The 25,573-nt window shown below is 40.2% G+C and overlaps 1 protein-coding gene across 3 annotated transcripts in view; it reads left to right on the top strand.

Moving 5' to 3' along the window:
• The first annotated feature begins 1,969 nt into the window (after positions 1-1,969).
• PARP8 (poly(ADP-ribose) polymerase family member 8) overlaps positions 1,970-25,573 on the top strand; it is a 177,402-nt gene continuing 153,798 nt past the window's right edge. For all 3 annotated transcript variants that reach the window (XR_005027730.2, XR_008995037.1, XM_036900391.2), the window contains exons 1-3: positions 1,970-2,325; positions 2,412-2,513; positions 3,450-3,504. Coding sequence is in view for 1 of the 3 variants with exons in the window: in XM_036900391.2 (XP_036756286.2) it covers positions 2,217-2,325; positions 2,412-2,513; positions 3,450-3,504 (266 nt within the window). In the remaining 2 variants the exon portion in view is untranslated. The remainder of the gene's footprint in view (positions 2,326-2,411; positions 2,514-3,449; positions 3,505-25,573) is intronic.

Genomic DNA, 25,573 nt, shown 5'->3' with positions numbered 1-25,573 from the left:
GCAAATAATCTAAATGTTTAAGTAAGAATCTAAAATGAGGCAGGGTAAACAAATACTGACTGTGGGCAGAGTCTGAAAGAATCATGCCGTAAGGATCTAGCATAGAATATTGATGCCTTGGTATAGTTTTATTAGAGAAAGTTCTCTCACAGAAATGCATACAAATAGAAAAGTTAGTTTTTATTTTTTATCTTATATCTTAAAATTTAAAAATATTTAAATATATTACACCTTAAGGGCATGAACAGTGAGGTTAGCATTGTTTAACAAAAACAGGGCAGCTTGTGAAGCTTGAAAAAAATCAAATACAGGACAATTCATAAGAAGGCCTATTTTATGGAGTGAGTAGTAAAGAGGTGATCCAGATTAAAAACCCACTAAGTAGCTTTCAAATTATTTCAAATTTATTTGTAGTAAGGGTTCTACTTAGAGAATGCAAGCTTCTCTGACAATTACAAATTCTTCTGAGTTGATAGATTTTTAAACTTTTTAGAGAAGTGCAAGCACAGGAATAAAGAAAGAAGTTATGTGGAAGAGAAGAAAAGTGCTTTAGGTAGTGGAAGGGCCTTACACAAACTGGTGTATTGAGGAGGGAAGGACTTGAACCTGCCCTGTGCTAGTCAGGAAGTTTCAGGGGAGGTTAGAGCAGGAGAGGTACAGGATTGTGACTGGCTCTACTCTATCAAATACCACAGTAGGCCACGTGATGCTGAGGAACCTCTCCTCTTGTAATTCACAGTGAATGTGGTGTGTTTGAGGCTGTAGAACAAATCATCCCATGTTTTCTTTTCTGCAAGATGACCGAGTTGGAGTGTATGACCTCTCATTGCTTTTGTTTCTCTAGAATCTTAAGAATCAAGCGGGGGTTGACAGTCATTTCTAATTCTCCTAAATATCATGCCGCCACTGTCAGACTCCAGACTGGACTGATTAAGGGTCTGCAGCTCTTGGGTACTTATGCTGCTACGGAAGCTGACTAAAGCTGGGGGTACCTGTAAAGAAAAGAGACTGCAAGGCACACCATCCCTGCATTCAGTCAACTTTTAGGCCTCCCTCCTACACTGCAGGCACTGCACCAGGAGCTGGGAACGCAAAACCAAAGGCTACAAGGTCTGCTCAGGGAAGCCTTCTCAGGGGAGAAAGGGTCAACAAGGAAAGTCCCACTGGAGGCCTGGCCTGGGGCAGTCTAGAGGCAGGGAGCTACACCAGCAGGAGGTGGCCTCAGGCAGAACGGGGGGGAAATCGGAACATTTCTAAACAAGACAAGAGAATTGTAGGAGTTTTGCGCCGTCAAATGGGTAGCTTTTTAAAGGAAGCCAAACAGATATCCATCATTTTGGGAGACCCTGGCACTTACCCATTGCTTCTGCCAATTTTACGTCGCGGGGAAGAACCGGGGAAGAATCTTTGGAAGTAGAAGTCCCTCAGAAGGGGGCTGTGTTTCTTAAAGGACGCCTCCAAGGGGCTGAACTACTTGCATCTGGGAGAAAAAGACTTTGTCAGTAAGGGCACGGGAGAGTGTAATGTCTGGTGTAATTTCAAGGCTTTTTCCATCTTGCCTGATGTAGCAACAAGGAAAGATTTGTTCCTTTTATTTATTTATTTTCAATTCGTAAAGATTTTCCTCTTCCTTTTCCCTCCTTCCCAGCCACTCCGGTTTGGGTTTTCCATCCGACTCGTAATTCCTTCAGAAAGTGGAGTCGAATTCATAAAAGTGCTGGAGGTGGGGTGGCAGGCTGGGAGCCCCGGGGAGTCACTACCTCCGTTCCCACTCAGCCCCGGGCGCGAGGGACTGTCGGTGTGTGGGGGCAGGTCCAGCCTGCCCCCGGGATGGCGGATACTATTAAAACCCCGGCGGCCCGGCCCCGCTGACTCGGAGGCGGGCGCGGCGGGCGCGGGAGGGTCTGCAGCGGGCGGCGCCGCAGCAGCCTCCGCCCGCGGGCGCGTGTGCGCGGGTGTGGAAGGCCAGCGAGCCGGCCGCGAGGGGTGTGCGCGTGTGAGGCGGAGCGGGGCTCGCCCCTCGCCGGCGCCCGCCGCCCCGCCGCCCCGCCGGCGATCGCTCTCGGGCAGTCTCCAGCACCCGGGGCCCCCCACGGCCGGAGGTCCGGGCGGGGGAGGGAGAAAGTGAGACTCGGTGTCATCACCATCCATTGTCAGGACGGGAGGAAATCGGAATCCAGCAGAGGCGAGCGGCAGCTGGGCGGTCACATCTGGGAATGCAAAGCCGACCTCCCCCTCCTCCTCCGCCACCGCCACCTCCTCCTCCTCTCTCACCCAGGAGCACTTCCGAAACCACTTCGCCTTCAGCCCCTGCCTCGGCTAGAGGTTTCATTTTTAACTGAATATTTACGAAAGCTGGAAGCGTGCGAGGGGGTGGGGTGGGGTGGAAATAGCGGCTGCTTCTTTTCCAGGGATTTATTTAATGGGGATGTGTTCAAGGCAAGAGCGAATTCAGAAGGATATCGACGTCGTGATCCAGAAGTCCAGAGCCGAGAAGGACTGCCTATTTGCAGGTGAGTTCTCGCCTTTCCAGAGCCTCGGACCCGGTGCCACCTTCTCTGCCCGCCCACCTTTCCCCTCCCCAATTTTGGGACCACGACGCCTGTGGCTGGTGGTGGGGCTGGGTTGCACGTCCCCAATCCGGGGTTCATCTGGCAACAGCTGCTGCAGCGAGAGCGAGAGTCAAAAGGGGGAGGGGGTGCCAGCCTCTCCCCTTCCCCCCGGTCTAGGGCAGCCACCAGCTTTGGGGGCAAAGGCTGGTGGCCCAAGCAGAGATCTAGACAGAGGGGCGGTGCGTGGCATTTTTGCCCCCCGTGGATGCCCAGAGCGTCCAAGCCTGCCTCCGGGGTTTCAGCGGCAACGGCCGAGTGGGGTGGGCAGGACCCGCCGGGTTTGCGCAATGGGCTGAGCGGCGGCGGCGGCCGGGAATGGAGCCCGTTGCGCTGCGCTGCGCTGCGCCGGCCGGCTGCGCCTGGCGCCCGGCGAGGCCCCCCCTGGGGCGAGCGCTGGGCCGCCCTCCGGCCCCTTCAGTTCCTTCTAGTCCCTTCCGACTGGCATTGCATTGCCCAGGAACGAAAAGGGACTATTCCCCAGGTTCTCGAGGCGCCCAGCGCCCTTGTTTGGGGTCGCCTTTCGTCCATTTTGCTCCTCCGGACGAGGGACCAGATTTTGCTTTCGCTGCCGCGAGCCCGGCGGGGGCCGCTTCCGGTCGCCCGGACCGGGAAATTCCCGCCGTTGCCATGGCACCCGGCACTTGTTGCGGGGGGCGGTCTCCCGCGACTCCCCGCCCGGGGTGCGCAGCATCCCCTAGGACGGGGCGCAGAGAGGGGACCTCGAGGCTCTCCAGCCCCGCCAGGCCTCCCCTTGGCGCCACCAAATAGGGGGCCAAGTCATAACCAGGGTTAAAAATACACTCAAGGGGTAACCTTTAACAGGACTTTTCGTTTCAGATTTCAGGTACTCAGACTCCACCTTTACTTTCACCTACGTTGGCGGCCCCAAAAGGTATTTATGTGTATAGAGTTGCTTCATTTCCTGTTCACAGGCTTGTGTTTCCTTTGTTCTTAGTGTGTTCCTTGTTTGGGTAGTTTTTTTTCTTTGTCCCTCTTAACTGCTGTCCTTTAGCTACATCCCAAACCTGAGTTCCCTTGGCTTTAAGTAGTAGAGGAAAAATAAGTATGCTTGATTGAAGTGTTTCTAAGATCACGCCACAGGCAGTGAGCCCAACTATTGCACCGTTCCTGTTAAAAGCTGTTCTACAGTAGAAGCTTGCTCTTGAAGCATTTGGGGCTTGAGCGTCAAGCGGGTGCAAAACCGGAATAGTGGGTATGAAGTGAATTGCATGAAAGACGTACACGATGTCACAGAAATAGTTTATTTTCCTGGTGAGTGGAAGCTGCATCTTTCCGCGTTTTCTGAAGGTTGACATGAATGTGCAGTCTGTCAGTTCTCCATCTTTTTTTTAAAGGAGAGGTATTTCGGTTTTTACATTTATAGTAAAGAATTTGGAAGTTATGTTGCTAGAGTTGTAACTTCTTTTTGGAGAGGGAAGAATGACAAATGCATGTATTAATACTATATTGTTAACAGTGTGAAAAAAACCAAATCCAATTTTGTGTTTTCGGAGGTAGAGTTATAACAAAGATAGACAATAAATATGTTTTGCTATCTTCACATGTTAAATTAGGATTTTTGTCCAGTCTCAGCCTTTGGGGACCCAGTGGTTTAAAAGAGCAGTGACCACCTATGGGAACTGTCACAGAAGCAGCTTCTCAGGACTTGACATCCAGTATCATGTGACCACATTCCAAAATATCTTCTAACTAATGGAAACATTTATGAATGTAGAAATTGCAAAGGAGCTTCCTTCTGTAAATACATTTGTAAAACACTTGGAATTTAATGTAAGCCTTTAAAATGCTTAGGATCTGTGTTGCAGTCTGTAATCTCAACAAAGCTTTTATTGAAACAGTTATCAGATTTCCCATATGTACAGTTTGCCTATACTTCAGGGTTGATAAATTAATTGGTGTAGTTGGAAATACAACATTTATAATACATACTTACGGGGGAGAATAAAATTACGATATTTCTTAGTTTACTTTGTAGTACTACCATCTTTGTAATTATGAATAAAAGGAATTATTAAATTAGACTAATGACCCTACACTCATTATCCAAACAATATTGGTGAATGACTAATATCCTCTTGGATTATTTTAACAGTTAAAATACACTGTGTGGCCCATTGAAAACGTTCCCCACAAAATTAGGTAGATAACTGCTTGAGCAGTTTTTTTCACAATTGTTGCTGTTCACCTAGTGAGAAGGGTGAACTGAGAAAGCCCTTGGTAGGTTTTTCAACTAACTAGCTTTATTTTCAATAAGATACTTTAGTTCTTTTGGCCTCAGTTTACTTACTGTACAATGAGGGGGTGAACCATACACTTATTTTCTAACATCTGTTAGGTAACTGCAGTAAGCTTCTTTCTCAGTAAATTATTGAACTGGTGTTAAATGGCAAGAGGTGGGAAAGGCATGGATGCTTCCAGAAGCAAGGCCAGGGGGTTGGGATGAATAATTAACTAATCAAGATAACATCAATTTTCACTGTAGGAACATAAAAACACCATGGTTGCTTTTAAAGTAAGTTTCCTTTTCTGTGTAATCCTGTTAAGGGATGGTATTTTCTTAGGTCCCTGATTTAAATACCTAGGACTTGTGTATCTAATGTGGAACAGCCTCAAAGAAGAAAAATAACTGGTATAACTGTTAATGTGATTGCTTAGTCTCAAAAATTTGTTCTACAAAACAATATGTAAAAAGTTGCTTTAGTATAGTAATAATCTCTTTGATGATAATTCCTTTGTGGATGTGTAGCCAATGGCAGAGGAGACATTTTTTTCCTGAAAATAAAAATATGTTGTTTTCATTAATTAGAATTTGATATATATTATGCATATTTATTGTGATGTATCAGTTGGACATATAAATTTAAATAATCCTGCTATTTTGTTGTAATGTTCTTACCAACTTAAAGTATTCAATTAGTAGCATCATTTCAGTTAAACTAGTGTTCACCATTAAAGAAAGTGTGAATCTTACAGAGAGGTAGTATATGATGATGTTGAATTATAGTTAACTATCATTTCATTTAATCCTTGAGAACATACTTAAAGAATAATTTTCACTTCAGATTGTAGATAAAACTTAATAAACCAGTCCCCCTCTTGACATTGTCCAAGAACTGAGTTACACTCTGTTCTAAAGGCAGGGGTTCACTTAGATGTCGTTATTCAAAACAAGAAATAATATTGAGAATTTTTTTTACACACTTTTCTTACATTTCTGTGGATAAAAGGAAATGTCAAGAGGTGACTGTGTCAGTACTGGCCTTCATTTGGAGGTCAAAGTGCCTGTCAACATTTGGTCTTCTGCTCGAGTGGGCTTTAGGTAAGGAATGAGGGGTAGCAGATGGTCAGCTGGAAGGCTGAGTTCTCTTAGTTTTCTCTAATGGGAAGGTTCGTGGAATTACTATTCTTCTCACATTTGGATGTCCAACTGAGACTCGAGTTAAAGAAACAAGCTCAAATTTTACACATTTAAATGATGAATACTTAGTTAAATGAAGAACCCTGTTTTGTTACACTCCTGAAACCTGTGCTCATTCCTCTACATTATAGTTCCCTGCTTCTTTGAACATGGAGACACTTTAACTTCAAAAAATTATGCAGACACTTGAGAACAGTAGTTTTTGTGTCTTTTGATTGAGAAATGATAAGAAAGGAAGTGTTAAGTGTTGTGAATTTGATTATTAATACACCTACATATGCTGAAAAATTTGTGGTATATGTATATATAAGGCAAGATGAGTTCATTCAAGCAGTCGTCCTTATAACGAACATCTCTGATTCCTGGACTTGAAGTAACTCCACAGTCACCAGTAGTCCATGGCCTGCCATAGGCTGCTACCTAATGCTGCCTCCCAGTGTTAGGGTTTGCTAAGAATTGTAAACCAAAGGCCTCAACTGTATAAGATCTGAAAATCTAAAAAGTAATTCTTCCCTATGCTTTGTCATGCTTGCAATCTGCCTTTTTATTTCTCTCGTTGTTGGCAGTAAATTTCTTTAGACCACAAAGGATTTGGGTTCTGATCCTTCATCTCACTTGCAGTCAGTCATGCAGCTAGTGGCAGAAGAAACAGAAGGGGTAAAGTTGGGTGGTGACAGCTCCTGGAGGGATGGGAAAGCAGGCTGAATTCCTGGTGCCAATGGTTAAGACTAGGAGAGAGTAAGGGGAGCCCAGTGGGCCTGGCCAAGACCCCGTGGGATTCCCTGATTGTCAGCTTCTAGCAAAAGAAGTATTGGGAAGATAGAACTGAGGTTTTACAAATATGCAAATAAGAAGTGTTTATTGTAAAAAAAATATAAGTGAAAAAGAAGAAAATAAACACATTCCTCCATCTTCTATTAACATACTAGAATTTATTCTTTTAGAATTGTGATGTCTGTTTGCATATAATGTATATGTATCCAAAGATCATATCTTGAGACCTCACTTTTTTTACCCAAGAAAATAACAGTGTGTTTTCTTTAGAAAGGATATGAAAATAAAAAATGTTTATTAAATTGGGAGTTTTCCAATCAAGAGATGTCACTCTGCATGATAAGAAATCTGATATTTATATTAGAAATCATTGGTAAGCTAGAAATTGAATATTTGACAGAATGTTTGGAGGTGCCTATAAATGTGCACCTTGTATGAATCGAGACTCTTCTGTGGTCATGGGTAGACTGGCATCTTTTGAAGTGTGCCCTCCTACCCCCTTTTTAGTAGTTTCTGTCCATACAAATGTCTCACAGCATTATGTATAACACTAACAATGGTACTTCCAGTCCCTCAAATCACTTGCTACCTCCTCTTTCTCCTGAGTCTTTCTCCTGAACATTTACCTTCCACCTCTCTCTGTTCTTAACCCTAGTCAGCCCTCACTGTTGGGAACTTCTCTTAAGCCAAATACCTCTTGAGAAGCCTCTCTAGGCATCCCTTCCCCCGTATGACTCAGCTAGGTGTTTTCAAACTGTGTTGCCACCCTGTATTTTTAGCACCTGTTTACTTGATCATCTTGGAGGCAGGGTGTTGTCCTGCTCTTTGTAGTTTCCTCAGCCCCTAGCTGACTGCTTAGTACAGTATATTTTCTCAAATAATTATTTGTCAGGTGAATTAAATGAATGCCACCAAGTCTTCTGGCAGGTGAGAAGCAACTTCCTAACCAAACTGATCAGGAATACAGATATTTAAATGGTTCAAGAAGCCCCCAGTCTGGTGATGTCACTTGTAGTGGAATTGCTTGTTAATCTGGAAGTTGCCTAGCTAAGTTAGAAGCCCTCGTCTCTGGGTCGTATGTTCAAATGCTTTCAGGGAACAGACAGTGCAATTGCCTAGGATAACAGAGAGTTAGGGGCATCAGAGCATGATGGAAAGTTTGGATTCCAGAAGTATTTAATTCATTAAAAAAAACCCCAGCAACACAGGTAATCAAGCTTATTTTCTGGGAGCCCTAATTCACCTGGGCTCCTACTGTGTAATTCCCTACTCATGGGGTGCCTTGGGGAGAGACAATCTACTTGACTGCTAAAGTGCATTTGTTTTTGTTCTGTTTTTACTTTCTTTGAAAGGAGAAGTGTACGTGCATGCAGGAGTGGGGAGTTGCGAGGGTGGAGAAGGAATTCAATAATCTCAAAAAGATATCTGAATTTTTGTTATGAAAGTCCTCGCTCATTTTAGAAATCTTGGCATATGCAATTATTTTGAAACCATCGAGTACTCCTTAAGGGGTCAGGATGAAAAAGAATGATCATTTTTAAAAAAATAAAAAATTAGCATGTTCCTCTTGGCAATTAGGACTTGCTTCCCTTAACTTCCTGTGACATCAATTATCCAAAATGATGATTTTTTTTAAAAAAAAGTATGTTCCTTGGAGCCCTGGGAACCTACCTCGGAAGGTAGGGTGGCAGGTGGAAGGAAACCTGAAGGAAGCTGAGTGAGAGATCTGGGCTTTCTACCCCTTTGTAAATTTCAGCTGCTCTAGTCCTTTTCTGTATAAAATTTTCTTTGAAAGTGGTTTCATTGTTAAATTAGTTTTAAAACCCCTGGCCTAAAATAACCACCAATTTAACACAAATATAACTTCATTGTAGCTTTTATATTAAAAAATACTTAAACTCCACTGATTTCATGGATTAAGATTATACTACAAATCATATTTATTGGGCTTGGTCTCTGCCATGCGCTAGGCCTGCCTAACATCTTGTGTTTGCAACAAAGACAAGTAAGTTTTTGTCAGCTATTTTATGTTTTACAGCTAAAGAAACTGAGGCTTCAGCAATTTAAATAACTTAGAGTTAAGAAGCAGAGCAGAGAGATACTTCAGTGTTAAGACAGTGTTTATATAAAGGTTTAAGGAGCATTGGTTGAACTGGCATGACTAGAATAGTTGGGAATGTTTGGGGACAGGGAAGGATTGCTGGTGGGATGTCTGCCAGCGGGAGTCCTGAAAATCTACTGGTTGGCGAGGGAAGTGCCTGAGCCCAGTGCTAAGTATTAATAGTGGAAAAATAGTGTATATTGGCTGTGGAATCCTTATGCAAATATTGAGCTGATTCATTTAAATTCCCCATCACTTCTTTCTGCAGCATTTTTTAAAAAACATGTAAGTGAAATTTCATCAATCCTAAAGATATTGTTATTCACTGCACAGATTTGATTTTGGATAGATTGTGTTGTAGTAGAGAAATCTTGCTTTAGGACAGCTGCCAGTGACTTAGCGTGCAAGTTTAGTTAAGTTACTGACATGTAATCTTTCTCGTGTTCATTCCTTTGATTTTTGAAATCTCATCCAGGAAAGACTAATAAGATACGTTTTTATTAATAAGGCTTGTCATTTCTGTTTTATTGTGACATAGTCATAATTTAGGTTTTCTGTTCAATTGAATTGTCTCACTTGGGGGGACACTTCAACCCAGCACATCAAAACAATCCATTATTTCCTCTTTAAAAGAAGCTTTTCTTCCCAGCCTTTCCCTCGTCAGTATCCCATCACTTGAGCCAGTTAAAAGGAATTTCAGTTTCAGTTATCACTATCCACCTTCCACTTCACCCCTTTTGATGCCCCAGTAATTGGCCTTAAAGTGGTCTCAAAATTCTTGATAAACAGCTTCTCACCCCTGCATTTCATTTATACCTCACCCTTTAAGGATGAACTTAATCATAGCATTTTTCTGTTCAGAAGGCTTCAAATGTGTTCTCTTCACATCACATTTAAACCCCATTTTTGGCTTTCAAGAGCCACCTTCCTCATCCATTCATGTATTAGGCTTCTTAACACCAACTTAACTGCTGTTTATTGACCTCATCTCTCCATTCAATAGCAATTTGTATTTAGTGCATTAAGCACACACAGCTTTTTAAGGTTTATTGATTGATAATTCTGTGTTGCATAGTATGCTTGGTTTTAATATCAAGATTATGCTTTTTATTATCACAGACCAGTTCATTTAGTCTTTTCTTTGACCCAAGTGGCACTTTTGTGAAAATATATGATGTATTTATGCTCAAGGAGAGGACAGAGACCATGAGTAGGACAAAAGAACAAGGCAAAATGAAATCTGAGGAAGATGGGATGAGAATGTAAATAGATTCTGTCCAATCCATTACAGAATAACTAAGGCAACAATGCCTTGAGTATAGTTCATTTGCATATCAGTGACATCCCAGTTTGTGGCCGACACCTTGGCACATTAAATGGAGGATGCTAAATCATTCAAAGTCAAACTTAAAAGGGAGGCACCCACTTAAACCCGCTTGTGGTCAGATCAGTTTTCCTGGTACAGAAATTCAGAGAAAGCTAGCTGCTAACTGACTTCCCCCAAGATGGTTTCTTTCTGATCATTTTGAAATGTAGACTGGAAAGACCTTACTAAATGGCTTGAAAGTGTTAGGGTTTGTCAGCCAGCTCTGAAGTATTGTAGTTTTTTGGATTTTCATATTGTTTTGTTTAAAAAACAAGTGCAATTTGTTATCTAAAAATCATTTAATAGAGTAATTTACTGCATTTCAAGTGCAGAATGGAGTCAGACTAATGTAACTACCTTACATGTGTTAGGTTTTCATATCTATGAGGAACACAGTTCAGACAGAATTAGAAAAGAAATCAAAATTAATGTTAAGGACAGAGCCATGTAAATGAATGATAAGCCAAGCCAAAAAAAGTTGCAAAAACTAAATCAGTATTCTTTTTGAAAACCGAAACTTTGGTTCCCAGTAGAGTGCCTAGAATATAGTAAATATGTCCCAATATGTCTTAAATGACAGTAGTATTTAAAAGACAGTAATATTTTTTCCAACATTATGTGATAGCATTTCTCAAAACTGTTTAATTAGATGTTAGTTTAGTGGCCAAATATGTCTGGGAGATGCTTAGTTAATATTAAACAAGTGTAGTGGTTGGCTTTTTAGAACCTTTTCAGGGTTTTTCAACTTATTTGATTACAGACCTGGAACAGATCTTGAGAACTGTTTTGTGGAAAATACTTTGGCAAACTCTGTATCTCACTCATTAAAAATAGTTTTGAGTAAACAACAGTATAACAGAAATTGCCAATCCACATGAACCCTCAAGAATTTATTTTCAGTAATTTTTTAAGAATTGCTTTATGACAAGAAGAGCTTCAGTTAAAAGCATTTGGCATTTCATGCCAATAACTTTTCTGAAGGAGGATTTATTTCTCTAGCTTTCTCACTTTCTCCTCAGTTGTGTTGAATCCATTTATGATAAGGGCTCTCAGCTATTCTTCATCGAAACCCTGAAGTTAGCAGGGCCCTCTGTGGTGTAGGACCAGAAGTCAGCCTTATAAGGAAGTGTAGAGATAGATAATGATTCTGTGGAGCAGAAGTACTCATTATGTCCTCTTAAATTCTGTCACTTTGACTGCATTAGATCTGCTTAGTGAGCAGTCCTTGATGGCGTATACTTCTGGGGACATTGGTGGTGAGAGAAATCTGCAATTTATCTAAATGTTTCGTTTCTTTGATAAATTACATTTAAAAAAATCAATGAGGGTGTCTTTTTCATAAAATCATTTTCTTCCTAGTGAGAAATTTACTGAAGGAATTTTAAAACATTTCTCGTCTTTTTCAACATCAGTCAGGAAGCACACTTGCCCTTTTTTCTGCAGTGTCAATCATTACACTGGAGGAAGCTACATATTACCTTTGGTAACACATGAATGGAGAATGAAGCTCTTCTTTAAAGTGTACTCCTATGGACATAGGACCTAGTACAGTATTTAAAATGATTTAAGTTCACAATAGGTGTATTCCTATATGAATACTAGATAGCTTTCGTGATTCTGGGCAACCAGTGGAACCTCATATGTATTGAGAATCTACTAAATTCTAGGTTTCTCATTTGGAAGTCAGTGTGCAAAATCTCAGCTGAGTGCATTCGTGATTGTGATAATATGTTTGTCAGTCTGTATCTGTATCACTGATCTTAAGAACAAAGTCTCAGATATGGGTATGTGGGAGACCTAAGCAGAATGCTAAAATCTGCCTCATGGATTAAAGCTGATACAGTTGTCATTTCTCATTAAAACACACCACAGCTAGATAGGCAGCAAAAACGTTAGACCCTCCAGCTGAAAGGCAGTCATTACTTTATTGTCACCACCGGATTTGATATGATTCTTCTAGTCAATGGTCAAATTCATTTTTAGTTAAGAAAAAAGTGAATTGTTCACTGTGAACCAAATTATTTCTTGATTCTTTCAGGAGCAGTCCATTCTTATGGGCAAACCAGCCTACAGTGGTGATTTCAGTGAGTTTCAATTAAATGATTTCAGTAAGAATTGCATATTCTTGGCTGAATTTGACCCCAGAATTATGAAACTTGGGCCAAGAAAGATTTTAAATTTAATTCTAAAAAAATCATGCTGGTTTGGCTTTTTTTTTTAGTTGAGGTGTAATTGACAGATAACATTATGTTAGTTTCAGGTATACAGCATAACCATTTGATATTTGTATATATTGTGAAATGATGACCACAGTAAGTCTAGTTAATGTCTGTCACCACACAGGAAAATTTTTTTCTTTGATGAGGACTTTTAATCTCCACTCTCTTAGCAACTTTCAAATATTCAGTACAGTTAACATACTGTACATTACATTCCCAAGACTTATTTATTTTATAATTGAAAGTTTGTACCTTTTGACCCCCTTCACCACCCAACCCATAGCTTGATTTATATGAGCTTCCTGTGTTGACTTCCTATGTCATTAATTAAAAATTTCCAATATCCTCTATTCTTGATATCCAATATGCACATTCCTTTCCAGTAGGTAACTGGCAGGGAGAAATCTACTTAGGGCAGTCATTTCACAAAAGGCTTTTTAATTTTCATAAAAGACTTTTTATAACAGAAGTGTTGGCATTTCTAGCTTTTGGGATACATACTGGGAGATGTTAACATTTCAGAGGCACTTTTAAATACAGATGTAGGTGCCTACCACTACACACCTGTTAGAATGGTCAAAATCTAGAACATTGAAAACACCAAATGCTGGTGAGATGTGGAGTAATAGGAACTTACCATACATTGCTGGTGGGAATGCAAAATGGTAACAGCCTCTTTGGGAGACAGTTTGGCAGTTCTCTTATAAAACTAAACATACTCTTTTTATATTATCCAGCTGTCACTACTCCTTTGTATTTACCCAGAGGAATTGAAAATTTATGTTGAAACAAAAACCTGTACACAGATGTTTATAACAACTTTATTCAAAATTGCCAAAACCTGGAGGTAACCAAGTTGTTCTTCAGTAGGTGAATGGGTAAGTAAACTGATACATCCAGACAATAGAATATTATTCAGCACTAAAAAGAAGTGAGCTATGAAAAGGCATGGAGGAGATTTAAATTCCTATTACTAAGTAAAGGAAGACAATCTAAAAGGGTATGTACTATATGAGTCCCAACTATATGACATTCTGGAAAAATCAAAACTATGGAGGTATTAAAAAGATGAGGATTGCCAGGGATTGTGGGGGAGGAAGGGATAACAGGAAGAACACAGACGATGTTTAGGGTTGTGAAGCTATTCTGTATGATCCTATAACAGAGGATACCGATCATACATCTTTCCAAATCTATGGAATATATACCACCACGAGTGATCCGTAAGGTGAGCAGTGGACTCTGGGTGACAATGCTGTGTCACTGTAGGTTCATCTTTAGGAACATGTATACCCCTCTGTTGGGGTATGTTGATACTGGCAGAGGCTATGCCTTTGTGGGGGTAGAGGGATATGAGAAATCTCTGAACCTAAAACTACTATAAAAAATAGTCTTAAAAAAAAAAAGCCAGAAAGAAAAGGCAGGTGATTGACTTTTTCAATTTCTAGATGAGGATTCTGATCTATAGAAAATTTAAGGACTCCTTTTATACATTGCACAGGCATATAACCCATAATATGGTTATAGTGGGTATCCCGGAATGGACAGATTGATTTGGATTCCTTTTAATCAATCAGTCAAAAGACTTACCTTCTGGGAGTCTTGGTTTTATCATCCGTGAAATAGTAATATTGCAGGGTTTTTAGGATTGAACTAGATAATATGCTTTTCCAGAAGGGCATCCTGAAAACTACTCTCAGGCTCAATGGTACAGATTAAAATCAGCAAAGGGCAAAGGCTCCTTGAGCCAGTTCTAGGAGAAACCAGGCACAAGTTTCTGTGTCTTGTCAGTAGAGTCACATGGACACAATTTTCCCAGCAATCGATGTGTGACAACAACATGCAAAATGTTGCCAGCCAGAAAACTCAACCTGAGCCTTGGTGTCCAGGGATTTATTAGCGATTAGTCACATAGGCATGATGTGCCTTTATGACCAACCTCAACTACTTGGACTGCAGCCTCCCAGAGCAAAAACATGTGTTCTTTATAACACATCTGTTAGCATAAACTGTCTTGCAAACTGGTACTGCGTGGCTCCAGACTTTAGGCATACAGAACCACTCCTATCAGGCAGAATATTCCAATGTCTCAGAGCTCATTTTCTAGTAACTGGCCAAGGGCCAGTCTTGGGAAAGTGCAGGGTTTGAGCAACCAAGGCCCAAGGTAACCCTTTCCTGCGGATAATGCTGGCAGTGTCCAGCATAGGACCTGGCAGAGGAGGTAGTACTTGGCATCATTATTCATAGCACTATTCCAGTTCTAATTCCTGATATATGTACCTTAAGAGCAAACAGAATAAGAGAAAAATTTTGTTGTGGTTTTGTTTTGTAGAACAACTGCTGGTTTAGAAATACCAAATTTTCTCCATTTAAAAAGGTAATTTGCAAGATCCACTATCACTGAATAACAACTTCTAATGAAAACTACATGAAATGCACATAAAAGTAGAAAAAAGATGGCAGTAACATACATGCATTCATAGAGCTGCATGTTACTTTTTTTTTTCCAGTATCACAAAGTCCAGGTTTATACTTTTGTCAGACTCACCTTTGGCCTTTTGTGATACAGCTTTCCCTCCCCATGCTCTGAGTTTCTGGTCTTCACATATAACTTTAAAGTAGAGTTAAGATGTTTTTAAATATGAAAAATCAGAGATTTTTGTTTATATTTCTTATTATACTTACCCTTGGATTTTTCCCCTTTAGCTGAAGTGTGCCGTACTGAAAATTAAGTAGTTTCTCTGGGAAGTCGGCTACAACCTGACCCAGGGCCACTGGACAAGCCGCCTTTTGCCAGGTTGCTCACACTGTACCAGCCTCCCCTGTCCTCAGTTATTATGGGTGTGTTATGGGACCTTTGGCAGTTTCTGCGGACTTTTCTTTGTCTGAAGTGTAACAACCGACTCTATGGAGAAAACAGCTGTTTTTTCCAGAGCTGCATCACTGCTTTACCCAGCAGCAAGTGGTTCCAGTGCCTGGGACAGAGGGGTGACAGTCGGGCGGAGTGGAACGTACTACTGAGGGCTCAGTTCTCACTTTGCTGACACTGGCAGATAAATCTCACAACTTCCTTTTGCCTAGCAGTTAGCGAAGATGTTTCTTTTGATATATGTGTATATATTTATATTAGGGACATAAATAAAAATTATGAATTTTACAAACAAGATAATTAAATACCAAACAAAGGCCTCCCAAACAACTAATATGGGACAGGCAAATAATTCCTAATTCCTGCTGCTAAATAGGCAAATAATTACTAATTCCTACTTCTAATCTACCCTCACGTTCTTGTCCCAAGCACGTTTCTCATTTACTCCACATGAGAGATACCTAGAGAAGCTAGCTGTTGGAAGCAGAAGGTGCATGGAGCAACTTTATATACATGCTGATAGCCTGGATTTCTTCAACATTTGCATTTTTAATTAAAGTATCTGTTTAATCATTTAATTTTAAGCAGTGCAATAAAGGAGTACTCTGTGGCAGAGGGTGATTTGGGACCGTATATTCCTCATTAGACTTGCCACTTCTGCCTCTTTTATTACCCTGGATCAGCGCCCTTTATTCTGACTTCTCACGGCTCCCTCCCTTCTATTTCTCAAACCCTGCACATTCTCTACAAGCTTCTAGCCTTTTTGTTTTTTCACAATGACTCTCATGGCTGTTGGAGCTGCTGCAAGCAGGTGGGAAACAGGAGGGGTGAATGAGCATAGAGGTCGTTTGTACAGCATCTGTGTTCCTAATGCTCCTCATTCACCTTGTCTGTCTGTGTCTTTCTGTGTGCATGTCTGTTTACCATATATAAAATACATGCACACATCTGCAATTTTTATAGAGCAGCTATTGTCAGAATTCAAACCTGGGGGATGTTGGTTATTTTTAATGCCAACTGGCAAATAATGATGATTCCCCTCCACCTCGCCCCAACCCTTGGTTAAGTGGATTCATCTCGTACACTAAAGAAGAATGTTACTGTCTCATTAAATATGTTTCACTTTCATATGCCAGACACTCAGGCTTCCCCGTATTAAGGGTTACTCTCTCAGTAATGTTGGAAGCCATGTGATAAAAGAGGAATTATAAAATGCTGTTTAAAAAAGTAAAATCTTGCTCTGTTTGGCACATATTCATCAGCCCCAGTGTTCACTGTTAAGGGCCTGAGGGGCCTGCCTGATTTTCATGAAAGCAGTGCATTGCCATTCACAGGAACAAGAATTACTTTTGCCCTATTTGAAAAGGTACATGAATACCTTAAGTATTAGATATTTTGCAAATGGCTGAAATTTTATAAAATGTTCAATTTTATCTTCTTTCATGAATTCAAAGGGTAGAGCTTAGTTTTCTTAAAAAATTAATTTGCCTAGATAATTTCCCTAGTAATAGGGCTTAAGTGTTAGTTCCAACTAAAAAGAGTATGTATTATCATAGATGTAAGAATAGAAGATTTACAAATATATCTGATCCTATTAGAAAATAATACTTCTCTTAAAATTTAAATGACAAGAAGTTAATGATTGTAAGTATCTCTTATTTCATTTGAGAAAATTATTTCAGTGAAAACTACTGAGCAACTGAGATTTGTTTTCTCAATGTCTGCAAGCTTTTTTTTTAACTTAAAATTTAGTGTGTTTGGCTTTGAATCCAGTTCTTTCATTCTTGAAATTCTGTTGGGTCACTGATAAATGAGGCATTGATTCATTTTGGATGTGGATAGTCACTTTTAAGCATCTTCTAGAGCTTGTCTACTTAAAATTAGAGGGATTAGCAACGGGAAGCTGGAAAGGAAGGAATGATAAACATCCTCTTTGATGTCTGCAGCATACAGTTTGAAGATTCATTACTCTTAAAGCTCTAACTTGTTTAAGACACTCATACAAAATTTAACTTCAACTAGTTGTGAAACAATTGGCCCAAAATAAAATTAAAGTCCTTGCTTGAAGTCATAGAGGAGACTCAAGGATCAAACAGAATTTTCTTTCAGCCTCAAGTTCTTTAGCATCTGTGAGTTGAAGGGACTAAGTGAAAAAAGCAAACCGTTTAGTCTGGTCATTAAAGGGGAGCTGTCCCAGGGGTTACTGTGACCTGGGTAAAGAACATTCCAACCCTGAATCCCTTACTCTTTCTGTCTCTCCACACCCCATTCTTCTTCCCAGTTCGCTTTTAATATGATGTGATTGGAAACCAAACAAACAAGCTTGTTAGAACGTGTGTAAAATCCCACAGATTTTGTTCTGGGACCTGAGGGAATGTAAACGTGGTCTTGTGACATGTTTTTTGATGGTTTAAAACCGTTTGGTATGTTTTGTTTTCTTACGTGCTTAATTTTATGGTTATTATTTCATATCCTCTGAAGAGAGCTTTGGCTACAAAACAGCATAAATCTTGCACCTAGTACCGTTTGTTATATTGGCAGATGGCAGTGCATTGCTGTTTGAGGGCTGTGCCATTAGAAATTATTTTCCCAAGGGTTAGTATGTCCTCCACTTCTGAGTGGAGAAACCTAGATCTAAGCCCAGCATAACTGAATACATATGGCGGAGGGACAGTGTTTGATGCCACTTCCTTCGCTTGTAAATTGCTCATTGCATTTAAATATGAATAAAAAGGTTTTCCACCAAGAATATGAAAATAATTTGCTAAGCTAAATTTTAATGAAATCATTTGGGCTTGTTTATAGTCCCTTAACATTTTGAGTTCATGTGTTAATACTAAGTCTACTTACTGGAGAGAAAGTACAAAAAATGGTATTCAATGTGATAACCACCTTGTTACTGCAGACATGTAGAAGTTTGGCATTTTAAATATCACATGTTATAGGTTAAAACAAAACTGCTAGTGTTCCAAAGCAGAGAGAGGCAATCTGTGCTTGCCTGTGCCCTTTAATCTTTCCCTCATAAAATAAGTCTAGAGGTCTTCTCTATTTTTAATTTTCAAAATTAGGTCATGTAAGTGTTGTGTCAGACTTCCAATTCATAAGCAGTATCCTCCTGAATAGAGAAGATAGGATATATTTATATCCTACTAATTGCTTAGCTGAGGACCAGGGGCGAACATAGAGTAATAACGGTATTTTCAAATGTTAGTAAACTCTTCTTCCTCTTATATGCAAGTGTGATGGTTTCCCCCCAACTCCCCCCCCGAACTAGTATTAGAACATGTGATGTGCTAAGTGTGAGTACAATTGGGGAAAGCAAGATAGAAATCAGGGTTGACTTGGAGAAGAGCTGGTCGCAGGATTTGTGGGTTAGGAGTTGGTGGGTGATGGGGCTAAAAAAGACAGTTAAAAACTAGGGAATAGTAGATAGAATGGATTAACAGCAAAACTCAGGTATCTCAGGGATTTATCCTGAAAAGATTGTGGAGAGTTCCTGTGCTTTAGTGCAGCAGGGGCTCAAACTGAAAGCCATCAATTTAGGAAATGACTTAAATACCCCTGGTTTAGCTGGAGTGTGAAAGGAGTATGAATGCTTTATTTACTTTGAGGAAGATGTTTGACCCTTTTCACAGATTCCATCAATTTCAGATGTGATGTAAATACATTTTCCCTTTGGCTATTTTACAAGGACATTGAGGATTAATTAAATTTAAAAGAAAGTAGCTCATTAAATTCCCAGGAGACTGAAAAGCTCTTTATCATTTTCTCATCATTCATTCCTTACTGATTCATTTTATAAATATTTGTTAAATACCAATTACAGTGAAGACATTATACCAGGTGCCCTAATTAGGAATACAAAGATGAATGATTAGGGTGACTCCTGCCCTCATTGTTATATGTTCATATTTTATTTTTAAAATTCACATTATAATATGCAGGGATATAAGATTGCCAATCTTCAGCAGTAGTTGATCTTTGATTACATTGCTGACACATAATTTTACTTTGTAAATTCATTTTTCCTTTCTAAATTCAGAACTACCCTTTAACTTCTACTCTAAAAGAAGTACAACATAACTTCATGGTTTTTTCAATAATGTAGTCATGCTATATGAACTATGAACTATTTTTTCTTACTAAAGAACCACTAGTAGTAATAGCAAGCCAAAACAAAACCCTACACATTACTTCTTCCATTAAAATAACCTCAGTCTTATTTTAGATGCCACATTAAGAATAATTTTAACTTGGTGTTATTTCTGGTGAAAATATTACTAAGTAGAAAAAATTTTAAAAGCCTCTAATATTCATATTCTTTTGTTAGCATTAAAGAAACGTACATTAAACCACAGTTTGATTTAAATATGTTAATTATCAGGGACATGAACTAAAGTATTGTCAGTAGCATTGATAGGATATTCTGGTAGGAGAAAGCACACTGTTTCCCAGATAGGCTGGTGAAGGTTTCCTGAGTTAGATGACATTTTAGCTGGTTGATTCCTGAAGTTCATTGAATAATGAATGAACAGTTTTGACTACAAGGCTGAAAATGTTAATCTTTAATTTCAATTCAAAGCAAGTGAAAGCAGATAAATTTATGATGTGTTCCTGATTCTCTCCTTTAGGTTTGAAAAGGAATAAAGACTGTCCTTCCTAAACTAGTACAGAAAGGGGGAGAATTTCTCTCCTTGATTATTATTCAATTTGGGTTTGTGCTTTTGGAAAAGGAAAATGATAGTTTTGGAGTCATTAGTCTTTGTCTCTTATGCCAAATAGCATAGATATGTTGATGTTTTGGACTGGTTGTTTAAAACAATAAATAGTTAAGCACACACAGTCTCAGATAAAAATCTATGGTTATAAGAATGCTGAACTAACATGAAAATTATGAGTTGAAAAAATGCTGGGTTGAGAAAAACATTAAGTGACAAGATTTTGTATATATTCATACATTCTATTTCTCTTCAGTTTACATAGTGTCATAAAAATGATGAAGTGCTTAAATGTAGTCTTGACAGAGCCCCAGCATGTCACCTTTGCATAAATCACATGAGCCTTTCAGATACTGCATGATGATATTTTAGGGCTAACTTAATGTTATTTGTGAACCAGTGTCAGGAGTGATTTCTAGGAGTCATTTTACTGCCATAGAAAATGATTCAGTCAGTGTGGCTGCTTTGAAAGCCAGGAGTTTAGTGAGTTTCATAAATGGCAGATAGTTCTATTCCTGTCCCCTGTTCCTTTCCCAGAAGCAGGGTGTGGTCTCTTTATGAGGCCTGCTTTTGGGTGGTATGATTGGTGGGCAATCAGGAGACGTGTGATTCTGTTAGAGTTCCATCCGCAAGATCAAATCATTATCATCTCTTGGTAGCATCAGCTCTCCCACTTACAACAATTGCTCTAGACTAGTTATCTGTAAGCTCCTTTTTCAGAAACGTGGATTTTATGATATTCTTAATCATTCTCTTTGCATTTAGTTTAAAAATGTTTGTAGGTGATTAGAGGTGGGGATGAGCAAACCAGAATTTCTGGAATGCATGGCCCATTCTCCAAACCACACAAGAGCTGTGTGTCGAAATTTGTGTATGCCAGGAGGCTTCATTTGCCAATGACAGAGACTGGCTTAAATATAAGAGGATTTTCTTATTTGTCTTACTCTATAGATTGTGTGGTAAATTGGGTTTCTGGGTTGATCAGTTCAGGGTTTAATAACGCCTTCAAGGAGCTGATTTTTTTCCCAGAAGTTGGCTCTTGCCTTTCCTGTCAGCTAGAATCGCTTTCTCAGGGCATTGCAAGACAGCTGCAGACAATTCCAGTGGTTTTTCCTCTTCCATATCTAGAGAGGAGAGATGCTTTCAGAAGCTGATTATTTTAGGCCTGAATTCCATGGCCCATTGCTACCATCAAGGGTAAAATTAGTTGTCCCCAAATTAGCCACCTTGAGGAAATTATGACACAGTAGTGAATGTAGGCATGTTTCTAAGAAAAAGGGCATAGTTGCTGGCATGGCAACCAAGAAGTACCCCAAAGAGAGAGTTTTTCCACTCCATTTCATAGTTTATTTTCCGGTTTGTCCTTGGAAAATCTAGGCAACAGTTGGACTTACCTTAAGCAAATACATGTAGTGTGCTATGTGAGAATAGTTCATTCTGACCCACAGCATCTTCAGCACAAACAAAATACATTCCTTGATTTGAGTGTGCCCAGGGCAGACTTCTGTATCCATATCAGGATTTTTGTCATGAACCTCAAAAAGCCCTAGTGAGCAGCCACTAAATAAGAGGCTTTATAGGATATCCAGATTCATTGGGGAAAAGATCAGAAGATGCTGTAATGAACCATCCCATTCCAGTACAGATGGTGGAGATAATGATTTGTAAATATTTTATCGTTTTGGATAATATTCTGCAGTTTACTTGAACTTATATTATTGATGTGATTTCAAACCCGCATATGTGACATAAAATATGTATACTTTAAGCCAATGATAGGAATTAAAAATCAGATAATTCTCATCTCTATTTAAAAAGTAATTATGAAAGTTCTCAATATTTATATAATGCCTGGAAGTTAATTCTGGCTGGCTCTTCAAGTAGCATTTAAATTCTTAACTGAAAGAAAACCACTTATATATGATGAGTGCCTACATACATTTTATTCCTTTTATTATGTAACCTTGTCAGTTATGAAAGTTAAGAATGTCGTGATATATTACTGGTTGAGCTGTGGCCCAAGGTACACAAACAAGAAAATGATCGCTTTTGTGCGCTTATCTTAGACAAACCTCATCATTCAGAACTGCTTCCTTGTTTGTGCCAGAGGAATGGGGTGGGGTTTGGGATGTTTAAATATTAATAATTTTTTTCTTGATGGGTTCTTCAGGGCATGCTGCATTGTTCCTGGGGGCACTTAAGCTGCTGCCTGACCCTCTGGCCTTCTGGGGAAGAGATTCACGATTCTGCCAGTTATCTGAGGTGTGATGTTCCAGGAGGCTGGGCAGCTTGACACATTCCATTGGCTCTTCTGTCCTTTCTTCCACCCCAACCACTCTTGTCAGCTATCACAGCTTTTGGTTTTCTTGATCAACATGGAAGTTACCTCCCTTTAGTGAGTGTAGTCTCGTTTTGCTGTAGTAACCAATAACTCTGACATAGGAGCTGTTTATAATTAAGGCTGCTTACTCTTTGCATTGCTCTTTGGCTGGTGGGGGCTCCGTGTCACCACGTGGGGAGTCGGATGGAGGGCCTCCGTCCATGTGTGCGTTAGCTGAAAGCACACCCTGCTCAGTCTCCACTTCTGGGAAAGAAAGAAATTGGAGAATTCTGCATGGGCTTTTCATTACCTCAGCTGGGAAGAGACACACGTCACTTCTTCTCACATACCAAGACTCACAGTGAACATGTAGACTTAGCCAAACACAAGGGTTACAGGGAAGGGGAGCAAAACGAATGTTGGTGAACGTCACTATCCCTGCTTTATTTTTCTATAACCAGAAAATGCTGTAATTTCCGAACACTTGGTGAGCTTCCTGGGGATGAATTCATCCCTCACCCACCACTTCACTTGGTAGAAGGGTCTCTTGGAATCTGTCGAACTACATACTTTCTAAATGAGGCATATGTCCTACAGTGCACCTGGACTGTAGGTGCATTCTGCTGGAAGCTCTTCTTGGAAACACTGGCATCCCAGCCTGAGGCTGCTGAGGCAGACACCCTAAGGCTCCTCAGTTTCTAGCCTGACGTGGAGATTGGGCCTCTTAAGGTCATTTTCTTCTCGCAGCCCTCTCAAGAGAGCTGCCCATGGGCTCATTCTCTTTTTTGCTTTACAATTAGGAGTTGGGACCAGGGAATTATGTATGATGGCAAGAAAGAAAAAGGATTCTCACTTGATGGCTTCCATTTCTTTCTTAAAGAAGGTGGAGGAATGGAGAGATTCAGAAAGCTGGAATAGTCACTGTGAAGAGTGGCAAGGGAAGGAGAGATGCCCAGTACTTTCTTTTCTGTCCTGTGCAGAATCCTCCGGTCTTGTAAAGCTCAGACTAGTTCGTTGCACAACTTTCTCTTCCTCTTGCTGGTCTGTACCAGACTTCTGGTCATTCTCCCTCATTTATCGAGGACTTTGACATCCAGTTCACAATTTTCCCATCAACCCTAAATCTATCCAGCACATGACAGATTTCAGGATCCACACTGATGACCTACTTGATGGTCAAGGGCTTCTTCATCCTTTGTGCATCTCAGCACTAGTACTTTGACATCCTATCACTTTAGCCACCCATCTCATAGTCACACCTTGGAACTTGCTTTCTTCTGGAACTGCTTAAACGCTGGCATATTTAAGCCATGTACCTCACTCTGACGTTGTCAGTGTCCCATCTTTCCAACTCTCACATTATGACTACCACTTCATTGGGACCTTTAATCTCATGGCCCATTTACTTTCTTTCTATTAACTTCTGCCCAATTTTACCCATATTCCATTATTTCAAAGACCCATTTGGTAATGTCCTCTCAACCTCCTCATCCTTTCATCTTTCTGTTACTCCACTCCTGTGCTTAGAATGATTAACTCCCTGCAGGTGGAAACTCAAGCGGGACGGTGTTCCTAAAAGCATGATCGCCAACCTCAGCTGGGCCCTCGCTCACCAGATACTCCGTAAATAGTTGAATAGTGAGAAACAAGCACTGTTTCCCTGTTCAGCTCCTCTCCTGTTTTCCATGGTAGTTACTCTTCCTCTACATCACTCTTCTACCCTTCTCAAACCTCTTATTCCTCCACCTTCTTCCAGATGACATTCCATGAAAGTTCACATAAAAATTAGTAACCAAAGGATAGCAGTTCTCTCTACCTCTTGCCAAGTACCTACAAGCCTGTGCCTTCCTCATCCCCCCCTCCCCTGTCATGCGGTTCCTTGGGAAAGGAGCCCCCTCTTGTGCTGTGGAACAATCTGTTCCATGATTTACCCCCTTGCACTTAACTCCTCACTAGCTTCTTGCTGACTTTGAAAGAAGACAAAAGCAAACAAGCTTACCAGCAAAAACTCCCTTGTTTCTGCCTTCTCCATTTCCTCCTGTCTTCCTCCCCTCAGAAGTCAAATTCTCTGATAGAAATGTTTGTGGTCTTTCTTTTTTTCTTGATAATTTCACCTTTTCTCTTCAGCCTAACAGCAGGCTGGCATTGCCTGCAGCACTACATTGATTGAGCTCTTCACGTACTTGCCTTCCTGGAATGTAGCCTTTGACAGGGTCAATCATGCCTTCCTTCCCTTTGGAAATGCTCTCTTCTCTTGGCTTCTCTGAGGGATTCCAGGTTTTGCCCCACATCTCTGACAGCTGCATCTTTTTATGGACTTTGCTTCGTATGCCAGTATCTTAAATGTCAGTGTAACTTACCGTTCCCCCTTGTTCCCTCATCATTACCCACTCCAAACATTCTGGGAAGACTGCATCAACTCCCCTGTGCTCAGTAACAACTATATTGCCATGTCCAGATCTCCCAGTTACTGACCCTGTGTTTTTAACACTCTTGTTCCTCGGTGATCTGTTTTGCAGCCCAGATCTGTATATGTCCACCTGTCTAATAGACATCACAGTTTGGAAATTTTAAGAATCTTCAAACTAAGTACACAAAAAGTGAAACTTATCTCCTACCAAGTTCCTGTGTCATTGAATGACTCCACTACTCACTCCTATTAACCCATGAAAAAACTTGGGTAGCATCCAAAGATGCCTTTGTCTCTTAGACACCCTTACATATACAGTTAATCACTACGTTCTTACTTATTTTTAACCTCCTTGATACCAGTCAAATTACTGATGCTGAATGGTGGCTACTTCCCGACTCAACTCCCTCCACCTTAGTTGCAACCACTACTAACATTTCTTACTTTGATTATTCTAAAAACCTTTCCAAATTAATCACTTCTTGCAGTCTTACTTCATTGCATTCCACTTAGAGCAAAATAATCTTCCTTAACTGTAGATCTAATCATATTACTTCCTCCTCTTGAAGCCCTCTCTCATCTCTCCACCAACCACAGAACGAAGTCTGGACTCTTTGTCGTGTCACTCACAGGCCCCTTTGTGGCTGGGCCTCTCTCCACTTTCATATCTGTAACTCACTGATCCCCATCACTTATTTTTGAGATTTATTTTTTTTTGCATAGTTTTACTCCTGTTTGTTTTGAT

The sequence above is a fragment of the Manis pentadactyla genome, chromosome 2 (genome assembly GCF_030020395.1).
Source record: "Manis pentadactyla isolate mManPen7 chromosome 2, mManPen7.hap1, whole genome shotgun sequence".
NCBI lineage: Eukaryota > Metazoa > Chordata > Mammalia > Pholidota > Manidae > Manis > Manis pentadactyla.
This window is presented reverse-complemented; position numbering and strand designations above follow the sequence as displayed.